General features: G+C 34.8%; 2 protein-coding genes across 4 annotated transcripts; one reads left to right on the top strand and one right to left on the bottom strand.

Annotated features, from left to right (window-relative positions):
• Nucleotides 1-303: 303 nt before the first annotated feature.
• Nucleotides 304-1,384, top strand: LOC114841652 (integral membrane protein GPR155; the record flags this gene model as incomplete). Its single annotated transcript, XM_029126708.1, is given in 1 exon segment — nt 304-1,384. A coding segment is annotated over 1 exon segment (206 nt), but the record flags the coding sequence as incomplete, so codon positions are not given.
• Nucleotides 1,385-3,069: 1,685 nt separating this feature from the next.
• Nucleotides 3,070-5,362, bottom strand: LOC107046780 (ribonuclease J). 3 transcript variants are annotated; one of them, XM_015269489.1, is made up of 6 exons: nt 5,122-5,362; nt 4,771-5,055; nt 4,000-4,268; nt 3,809-3,929; nt 3,480-3,721; nt 3,070-3,377 (listed from the first exon to the last, which is right to left on the bottom strand). In XM_015269489.1, exons 1-5 carry the CDS (start codon nt 5,249-5,251, stop codon nt 3,717-3,719), a joined length of 810 nt encoding a protein of 269 aa, XP_015124975.1. In that variant the 5' UTR covers nt 5,252-5,362; the 3' UTR covers nt 3,070-3,377; nt 3,480-3,716. The 3 variants fall into 3 exon arrangements, with proteins under 3 accessions (XP_015124975.1, XP_015124974.1, XP_015124976.1); XM_015269488.1 differs by having other exon boundaries at nt 3,471-3,721; XM_015269490.1 differs by lacking the exons at nt 3,070-3,377; nt 3,480-3,721 and having other exon boundaries at nt 3,840-3,929; nt 4,137-4,268.
• Between the last annotated feature and the right edge of the window lie 6,221 nt (nt 5,363-11,583).

Consider the following 11,583-nt stretch of genomic DNA (forward strand, 5'->3'; position numbering starts at 1 on the left):
CTTCTCTGGGACTGATTTAGTTAATTGGTTGTTGGAGGCTGATGTGGCTAATAGTCGGGAGGAGGCTGTACGGTATGGAAGGTGTCTTCTTGAGAGCCGGTTACTGCATCATANCAGTCCCTCATCGCTTTCAGGATTTTCGGGCCTGATCCCAGTCTGGGGAGGCTGGGCAAGTGGCTGAAGAAAGCTTGTCACGAGTGGAAAGCTAGACAGAAGCTACAATTACCTGATGAAGCCCAGAAGCGAGGATGATTCGAGAGTCGTTCAGCAAGTGCCATCTTCGAGTGTCGCAATGAATCTCCGTGTGTCGCAGGCGACTACTCACGGTTTATGAGGGGGTCTTCTCTGGGACTGATTTAGTTAATTGGTTGTTGGAGGCTGATGTGGCTGATAGTCGGGAGGAGGCTGTACGGTATGGAAGGTGTCTTCTTGAGAGCCGGTTACTGCATCATGTCGATGGTACTCATCATTTTCATGATAACAATATTTTGTATACTTTCCGGGGGTAGATGATTATTTCCTACCGCTCGGGGGGGAGTGAGGGGGAAGTATTTATTTGTGGAAAAGAGATATTCTGAAATGGGGAATAGGATTTTTTTATGAATGGAAGAGACAGGCGGAATGAACCGTCTTTTCATTTTCAAAGGATTTTTTTTTCAACTTTTAATGAGACTTAATTTGTTTTACTCCACTCTCTTTTATTCTTGGTTGAAAAGTAATAACTTCTTCAATTCAGAATACTCTTTTTTAAATTAATCCTGCTTCAGTATTGTGATTTCATTATTGAATTATTCGGTATCATTCTCGTAATCCAAAGATTGTACGGGTATTAACGACTGTTAGTGACATATTCGATGATGGAGTCAAACATCGATATAAAAAGATTGTACTGAGGTTTTTTTATTTTTGAATATCATTTTTCTGTGGCGCAGTAACTCTGCAGGCCAATTTTGCTGCGTCTGTACTGCACATTAGCGAATAATTCAACGCACCGGTCATAGTTAATTATTTTATGCTAAATGAAGAACAATCGATTGTTTGAGAAGAGAGGAATGAACAAAGGCTGTGTCGTGTTGTGAACAATATCAGCGGCTCTCAGATTCATAGATGAACCAATATTTGAAAGAACTTCTTAACGTCATTCATTATCTTGCTTCATATATTTCGTGATAATTAAGATAATTTCTGGTGACAAATGTGATAAAGAGAAGAAATGCTATGAACTTTAATTAGCATCATTAGTATTGAACTCTAAAACTCTATTTTTTAGGAGGAGAATAAGATTTGAATTGCGCGAAAGTCTCGTTTATTGCACTGCGTGAATGAAAATGTAGCGCAGTGCATTTGCCAAAGAAAGGATCAATAAATACACGATAGTTGAATATTTTTCTTTATTCCTTATCCCCTCAAATCAAAACTGTAGATTATCATCGGGATCTTCTTCATGTAGATCATCGATGTCATCGGGCACATACAAAATTTTCGATTCATTAGCTGGATTGGTGTCATTAACAATGTAAGGCAGAGGTGTTTCGTTCTTCTGCTCTAGCTCACGAGAGTTCATGTCTAATCTGAATGTTGCTTGTGGCTTTAATGCAGCAATTGGAGACGTTTGAACATTCTTAGGGGACTGCACCACCGGAACCCTCTCAGATTTAATTTCGTACGTCAATATGTCCTGAGTAATTACTACATGATGTCTTAGAAGCCCTCTCCCCTGCTTGCGATGAGTTACAGATATTTCATAACTAATATCGCATCCGGAACTCGTTGTACTCGAGTCTTCAATGTCTGAAAAGTCTAAAAAATCCAGAATCACGTGATTCACGTAGTAAACTTCAACTGATCGAACTTCAGCGAAACTAATCATCTAGCAATCAATGAAGACACAATCGTTAGAGACATTGATTAATGATTGCATCGATGCTAAAGTTCCTGTGAAGACGAGAATAGTGGATTCTATGGGATTTAATAAGGAGAAGCAATTGGTAGATTTATGCAGAGAAAAATGAGAGAATTGTGGAGATTGAGTTATTTATTTGAAATAGAAGTAAGAAACTATTTTTCATTACCTAATTGCGATAACGAATATTGTTTTTTGATTTTAGTTTGTGGAAATTTTAATTGGAGAAGATGCTGGAGATATTTATTAATTTATTTAGTGAATGGAAAAAGGGGAAATGAAATTATTTCACGAGTAAAACTAAATGTTAATAAAAATACAATTTTTTGGATAGATTTGATGCTTATTATTCTTTTTTTTTCAATTGAAGAACTGGGTTCATGTGAAAATGTCAAAACCCTTCTTTTTCGGAAATTTGATTCTCTACAAAAAATGTCTCAAAACATTTTCTGTAAAATAATTCAGACCTGAGATAATTTCATAATTAATTACATCAAAGACATTAGGGATTTCAATGAAAAATAATAAAAATTGACCATTCGAGTTATTAATTAATTTATTTTGTGGCATGTGTGGAACCGACTCAACACAAGTGCCTTAAACCACTTCCGAATAATTGAAGTAACATCAAAAGGCTCGCCTCACAAAACCCTCCAGTGGCTTCAGAGGACTCGAAAGACACCAACAAAAGACAACAGATGATAGAGAACTTCATGAACAGTGAAATAAACTTCGCAATTTGAAATACAAATGAGAATTTTATCGTTCTTCGTCTTCCATTGACTTCGATCGAAGTCGAGAGCACTCCCCTCTAAAAAGCTGGAGAATTATCTTCAGAAAGATCTATTTTTATAATTGTGTAGGGAAAGAGGAAAGTGAGGGCCCGGTGTTTCGTTCCAGAGGTGAGAAGTTAGTTACTTATCAATTAATTGTCGCAACTTCATCCAAAATTGAATTTTAAACTTAAAAAGAATTATAATGTCATCACTTTTCAATTATTTCAATTATTTCTGCTGAAGATTGATTAATATTATTGATATTTTCCATTAATTTTCAATTAATATTGATCAAACATTATTAAAAATTGATGACAATTGATTAAAAATATTTTGGAATTAAAAATTGAATTTAGAACGAATTTTAAACTTCGAAAAAATGATTCCTCATTAATTTCCAATCATTTATGATTAACATTAATCAATATTATTCATGTAATTGATATTTTCCATCAATTTTCAATGATAATCAATTGAAAATGATTTTTTTGAGTTTAAAATGTAACCCTGAATGAATTTATGACAATTTGATGTTTTTTTTCTATTCCAGAACTGCATAACGAAGAACTTCAATGCTGGATTATGGATGACATCAGTGAACAATGTTCTGAAATCAACAATAGGTCCTTTCCAAGACAAAGATCCATTATTAACTAGTCACACAAAGGTTTCTAAGCTCCCAAATGCAGAGATAGACCCTAGAATAAGAAAATCTCTCATAGTGAAACAAATTATTGATTTTTAATTTAATTTGTAAATAAACTGGATTTATTAAATAGTTTTTCACTCACGAAACACACCGAGAACACTGGAACATTTTTTCAACGTCAATAATTGATTTTTTATCAACTTAAGTCTTTATGTTCTTGGGTTGATCCCTTCGATTGAAGAAGAGATTGAGCCAGTATATCATTGAATCGATCCAACCTTTTCAATTTTTGTGCATGATACTCAGTTCGCTCTTTATCTCGAGAGTCTCGTGCCTTAGCCTGCCCTTCCATGATCTCAGTCAAGCTTTGAGCAATAGTTTTTCTCTTCTAGTCTGAAATGAAGCACAATATTGGAAAATATGTATAATGCTATTTGATGAATTATACCACACGGTAGACTGAGAGAGACAGTCAATTACCTTTCTTATCTCTCTGAGCATCTGTTTGATATTCCAGACTTCGCTCTCCGGCTTCACCCACTGATGAAGCAGTAGATAGTGGGGCCATATATGGTGTCTTCCCCAATAAATCTTGCATGCTCTAGAAAATGATAATACACGATAATTCACAATAACTCATCGGCGTATAAATTATTTAAAGCCATGCACACCTCAAAAAACATCCAGTCCATGCGATCTGCGCCCGATTGGGCATTGTGATCATGCACTAATTTATATTTTCGTTGCATTGTTTGCCATTTTGATCGACATTTAGAAACATCAACGTGGTATCCTTGCAAATTCATACCACTACTTATTGCTTCCCACAATTTGTTTTGTACTTTTGTTGTCTTGGTTAATTTAGAAGACAATTTCTGTATCTCTTCTGTGTACAAGTCCAGAAATAACTTCGTCGCTGCTTTTGACCACTTGTATTTGCCTATGATATTGAAAATCTCGCAGTGTTATTAACGCTTAAACTGCACACTGGGTCAAATTGACCCTGTCAACACTAATTTTTTTTCCAATAAATTTTTGCTATTGCGAAATAACTATCTATTTCAAAGAACCTTATGTGCCCTCAGATTCTACTCCCAGTGATAGATCTTGATCCGCCGAATACAATTCGATTTCTTCTGATGTCTTAATGAAAGAACAAAATATTCAATTCTCTAGGAAATTCTGTCGAAAAACGCTTTTTTTAAGATGAAAATTTTACTCAACCTGTTTTTGAAGAATGGAATAACTGTGCATTCTGTCAGGAGATAGCTATATTAACTATCATGCGTTAGAAAAATCCACTTCACCGGAGAAATAGGAGCTGAGATATTTGACAAAATTTGTGGGTCGAATCGACCCAGGTGTGCAAGTAAAAGGGGGTCAAAAAATAAGTGAGCAAGTTAGGGGTTTACATAATCTGATGAAAAGTTCTTAATACATACCTGTAGCAGAGATGTCCTTGTTTCCAGTGGGTTTCTCGGTGCTGTGTTTCTCCACAACCACTTCCTCGTCATCATCATCATCACTTAAGTGTGCTTCAAAGTTCAATTCGCTTTCCATCGACTTTCCAAGAACTTCCAAATATGGATGCGGCTTTTGAACACTCCATTCATCCAAATCATTTGAAGAACTGTATTTAGGAGCCCCAAAGCCATCAGGATTATTTTCCTTATCGAATTCCTCCTGTTGAATGCAACTTGCCAGTAACGCAGATGCAAATTGATTATCTATTATGAATTGTTTTAGTATGAGCACTTCAAGTGATAACAACCAATAGATTAATAAGAATTTACCTTGCATGGCACGTCCAGCATCTTCATTGGATAAGAGGACGGTGTACTCTTTACCGGTCATAGGGTCGGAAATTGATATCTTTGTGGTGTGCTCAAGGTCAGACACCCCATCAGGGTCCTCCGCCCTCATTTTGATGAATGAATTTGATCTTTATTATGTAAATCTAAAGGATTCTTGACACCATTGTGTATTCCGAGAGGTTAAATTATGAACTCTGAATACAAATAATGGCGCGACTACGGGAAGTTAGCTACAAGAATTACGAAATTAGTAGGGTCATGGCGCACCGGAGAATTTTTGGCGAGTCCACAAGAGACGTTTCATGACGATGTGAAGGGGCTATTTAGAACAGCGCGCGAGAATTACAAAGCGCCCAGCCAACAATTTACCGGGAATTTGTCGGTAATTTGTTGACATAGGACCGGATCTTTTGTCAACATTTTGTCGACAAAAAGACGGTAAAGTTTTCGGATAATGATTGATTATATCATAACATCAATCGGCAAATTATCAGCGAAATTGTTCATGAAATTATCCGTAAAATTTATCTGTAAACTTGAGGTAAAGTTTTATCCGTAAATTTTACGGTTAATAAATCGTCAAATAATTCCCAAATTGGAGGAAAATTTACCGACAAATGTTGCGAAAAATTTACCGATAAATTTTGCAGAAAATTTACCGATAAATTTGGGGAAAATTTACCGATAAATTTACGGAAAATTTACCGATAAATTTTGAGGAAAATTTACCGATAAATTTTGAGGAAAATTTACCGATAAATTTTGAGGAAAATTTACCGATAAATTTACGGAGAATTTACCGATAAATTTACGGAAAATTTACCGATACATTTACGGAAAATTTACCGATAAATTTCTCATAGTTTTTTCCCGATTGCATGATCGAAAAATGTCGAGAACGAAAATGGAAATCGTTTGGGCAATTGTTTGTTCATTTGATAATGTATACACGAAGAGAATTCTTTAACAGAAATTATACCCTTCTACCGTGGGTGTGCTAGTTTTCGGATACTTTACAATGCCATGCTATTTGGATAGTACCCGGACCGAGCTGACAGGTCTTAGTATTTGTAAAGGGCCCCAAAAAAGTGGGAAAGAAGCCAACTTCGCAGTATCCTGATGGGTGGAAGGGATTCAAACGGGTTAAAAACTTCAAACACGTCCAAGGGCCTACGTTTTCAAGCGATTGAGCTGAAAATTGGTATACATATATGGCACAAACGACAATTTATAGACAAGGCAACTGAGTCAAAATTTTTAATTTGTCTATAATTTTGATATCTTTCTATATCTATTGAGAGCAACAATTCCATTCAAGGACCACCCTTTAGCTGTTCTCATGACTGAGATATCGAATTTTCAATTTTTATAAAAAATGAGAAACACTTTCTTTTCAAGCGTATTTTACGAGCCTTAGACTCATTTCAAGGGGAGGCTCCTGTGAATTTTTAAAGTCAGGGGTAATCGAAATAAGATTTCTCATCCGTTAGATATCCATTATAAATAGGGGAGGGTGGAGCAAAGTGGAACGTTTGTGATCGACTTTAATTCTTGATATCTTCGTTTATAAGCAAATATATTGGGATTTTAAGTCGATGACAAACACTTGCCCCACCCACCCCTATGTAAAAACTAAAAACTAGTGTAGAAATAGTATATTTCGATACGAGTGAGACGGAATTTCCACGAGTGTGACGTTGCCAATCACACGAGCTGAAAATTCCCGTCTCACATGTGTCAAACGATATTTTTCGACTGTAATTTTACGTTCAGCGAGCGGCGAACTGTGCCCTTTTCGATTACAAATAAACGAAAAGCTTTTCCGTTTACTTTTCGTTTACGAGTAAACGAAAAGACACTTTTCGGCACGAGGTGAACGTAGCAGCAATGTCGAAATAGTATATTTCGTAACGAGTGCAAAAAAGTGTTTTTTGGCGAGTGGGAGGTTGTGGGAGGTGATATAATCCCACGAGCTAAAAAACATTTTTTTTAGTGCCGAAAAGTTCACTTTTCGTCACAGCGTGATGAAAAATGTATTATTTGTTGTTCGTTTGCGCCCCAGATGCATAAAACTTGTAAAATGGTTCAGTGTCCTCAATTTTTGAGCTACAACGGTATTTTTTTTTCAAAATTCTTCAAAAAATGTCTAGAATAATAATTACGAGCCACTGTTTTCATATTCAACTTCCAAATAGCTCAATCAATTAATATTTTTAAGCGAAATTGCACCACGCATGGAAAATACTTCGAAGAATAATTATTGAAATATCTTTGATATTCTCACGTTTTTTCAGGTTCTGAAAAAATTGTCAAAAAATTTATTGGTTTTTTGCAAAATCAAAAATGTCGAATCATGTGATTTGGGAGTCGAATATGGGTAAAAGTGGCTCGTAATTGTTATTCTACACATTTTTTGAAAATCTTTGACCAAAAAATAACCTTCGTAAAAATAACCTTCGACCACGTTTTCAATATATTTTACGCGTTGGGAGGGAAAATGAACAACAAAATGCTTTTTTCTGCACTAATTCTACATTTTGACATATATTGAAGGGATATCTGACATATGAGAAATCTCGCTTCAATAGCCTGCCACTTTGAAAACTCACAGGAGCCTCTCTTTTAAAAAATGGTCGATATGATTTTTGTGGAAACAAGTGGTCATTGCATTAACGTATTCTTAGTATAGTTGTTTTTGCTAATAGATTAGCAATTTGCTTCCGAATGGACAAAATCAATTTTATATCATTGAAACATATTCTTTAAATCTTTATTGAACGGATTTAAAGAGTTATTCTTTGAATAATCGTCGAAAAATACAACTCTAAAAACCCGGATGTGTGGCACACGTGGTAGCAGCATGAGACTCACAATTTCAAGCTTCCAATTCTACATCAATTTTCCATAATTTTCCTCACAATGTTCATGAGAAACTTCTATACAGTTTCCAAATTAAATATTCTGCGGATGTTTCAACTAAAAAATCCACTCCACATCAAAATATACCTGGCTGAAGGCCCTCGAGCGATAGCCATGTTGGCAAATCAACTATTACAATAAATCCTAATTAAACCCCGACTCGACCCTGACTAAGCCACGACGGAACCCTGATTGATAGCTTTCATGAGAAAAAAAAAAATCAAATCAGGCTGTCACTCAAGAACGAATGATGCTATTAACCCCATCTTCGAACTTGGTTAATATACCATCGATACAAATTTTTTAAGCCTTCATTTAATCAATTTGAATGATCATTTTTTGACTTAGCGTCGAAACAAAAAAAAACAAGTAGGCATTGCATTGACCTATTTTTCGTATAGTTGTTTTTGCTAATTAATTAGCAATTTGCTTCCGAATGGTCAACTTCAATTTTGAAATTGAATTTTATATAATTGAAATCTTTTTTTCGAATTTTCCATCTAACAATAATTTAATTTTAAAAATCGGGCTGTGTGGTACAGATGAGACTCAAAATTTTAATTTGCTCCCAGATTCGAGCTATTGTCGAGATATATTCTACATCAATTTTTTATAGTTTTCTGCATCAGATAGTTTACTCCACTCCACATCAAGATCTCTAACTGAAGGTCCTCGAGCGATAGTCATGTTAGCAAATCAACTCTTACATTCGAAAAAAATCAATGAAATTCAACAGTTAATTATGAAAATTCATGACGAAGAATTTCTAAAGAGGATTTATGTTATTTTATATTTTTCGTAATTTTTTTTTGGTTATGGAATCTTCATTTCTTACTATTCATTAAAGACGGGATGTTTTTATAATTTTATTTAGAATAAATTAGTCGATAATATGCTCCAATCATTCGTTACATTCGTTGAGTCCATGGAAAGCGTCAGGATCTGGAAGCTGCTCATAACTGGCGTCTTCAAGACCCTTAAAATTTCTCCACACACTGACAGTAGTTCAAGGTACTCAGTTGTCAATCTTCTTATGAAAATTCCCATAAAATTGTTTTTCTGTTATTTTTATTGCAGCTGTTATACATCCAGTGTATGACAGCCCTCAACTTCAATTCAAGCTTTCATGAAAAAATTTCCATCAGATCAAGCTGTCACTCAAGAATCATTGATGCTATTACCTCCAGCCTTGAACTACGCCAATTTTTTACCATTGATATAAATTTTTGACCTCTCATTTCATCGTTTTAGATAATTATTTTAATACTACTTCTCGAAAAATCATCGAAAAAACATCGAAAAATGGAAATCGACCTTGGAAACTATACGATGGATTCAATTCTAAAAGGGGTCTATCGATAATCTTTATAGAATCCTATATTCCAAGGAAAAATCATAGAATTTCATAGAGTGGTTATTGAGAAAATCGAAAAAGAAAACAATTTCTAACGGACATATATGAATATATATGTACATACAGACATGTTCTAAGCCCCGATTAAACTCCGACTGGACACCTCTTTAGCCCTCATTAAGCCCCATCTAAATCCCGGTTAAACCCCGACTAAGCCCCAACTAAGTCCCGACTAAACCCCGATTAATAGCTTTCAGAAGAAAAATCTATCAAATCAGGCTGTCACCCGCGAACAAATAATGCTATTTCCCCCATCTTCGAAATCGGTTAATATACCATCGATACAAATTTTTTAAGCCGTCATTTAATCAATTTGAATAATTATTTTTTGACTTATCGTCAAAATAACAAAAAACTAAAAATGTTAATATCTCAAAAACTATATGGTCGATTGAGTTCTGGGTGGGGTCAATGGAAAGCTCTTATTAAGACCGATATTTCAAAAAAAAATCATGAAATTCCATCGAGTAGTTATCCAGAAAATCGAAAAAGAAAATTATTTACATACATACATACATACGGACATGCTCTAAAAATAGCATATTCGGAATTTTCCATGCATCATAAGTTATTGAATCTTGGTAATATTGAGCTCACGTTAGACTTAGTAACAGAAGGGGCCCGTACGTGAGGGATTAAGTGCGATTTTCACTGTCAATCAGTTTAGGGTACTCATTAGGATATTATGGAAAATTGAGAAAATTCGGTTTTCCAGAAAATTTTAGGGAATTCACGGGTGTTCTAGCGAAATTGCGAAAAAAATCCCCGTACAACGCCCGGGATCAAAAGCCAGTCCATGAATATTATGTGAAGCCGAGAAGATGAGGATTTTGGTAATCCATATCGGCCAAAAGTTAATTACTTGGTGCATTTTTTTTCAACTGCCAGATAGGTAACTTGCCTGCAAATGTATCTCAAAATCATGAATAAAATGGTAAAGAGAAAGATGATGGGAAGAAGTGGTTCATTTATTATTAAAATCTTCAAAATCTGTTTTGCACAGCGTAATACTAAATACAACTCTGAAGCTTCCAGTATTCACCAGCTTTCATTCGAAACATGCACAAAAACATTTTTCATCGATGAAAAGAACAAAATCGCATCAGAGTAACATACTATTTTTCTTAATTCATTTGTACCATTCCAGTGTTTGACTTAAATGATACCAAACGGTTGAAATCTTATATAATTATCAATTTGAGGAGGTTTTTCTCACATTCTCATAACATAAACCATGTGTCTCATTTTCAGAGTGATCACTAAAATAAAACTGCCAAAGAAAGGACAAGAAATTATCGGATTTTGTTTGAATCAACTGTCTTACTTGTTGAACTGCTATCAGTTGAAAAATTGAAAAAAAAGGGAAAAAGAAGGAAACGTGAGTCACATTCTCGATACAGCAAATCAACTATTTTGTTTTACGAAGAGAAAAACGATAAGGAAACAAGTAGGAAAACAATACATTTACGATCATGAAATATCTTTTCGCCTTTTTTGCTAAACTCTAATCGAAGATTCTGTGGAACATTTGCGCAGTATTAAATGATGCGGCTCAATTAATGATTGCTCTCCAAAGGATGTACTTTTGAGAACCCTAGAACCAAAAGAAATGAAGATAAATATCTTAGATTAGATAAATATTTTGAGGGTTGGCAATGATTCTTGATCAAACAATTTAGTGAATTAATAATGTCTTGACTGATGGGCAATTTTTGCAACTGAATGATGATAACATTAGTATAACATACTGACGCTGAATATGCCCACTCATTCAAATACCAAGTCAATTTCGAGAACCTTACCACAATATCGATGTTTCAATTTTCGGGTTCATAGGCATCAAAGACTTGAATCTTTCGTGTCGATGTCGATGATATGAGGCAGTTGATGATCAACGAAAAATATTATAAGAAATGCATCAGTAATCGAAGTAGCTGAAAATTGAATATTGAATAAATCACAGTTATTAATCCCGGCCCACTAGCATAAAAATTGATTGTCTTTTTTTTTCAAAGCCATAGTAAATTTTTTTTCCACCTACACAAGAATCATTAACATTTGAACCTCACTCTTAAGGATTTGCTGCTCTCCGATTGTGATATCTTCTA

Source organism: Diachasma alloeum, unplaced genomic scaffold (assembly GCF_001412515.2).
Source record: "Diachasma alloeum isolate Michigan unplaced genomic scaffold, Dall2.0 Dall_scaffold_01975, whole genome shotgun sequence".
NCBI classification, from domain to species: domain Eukaryota; kingdom Metazoa; phylum Arthropoda; class Insecta; order Hymenoptera; family Braconidae; genus Diachasma; species Diachasma alloeum.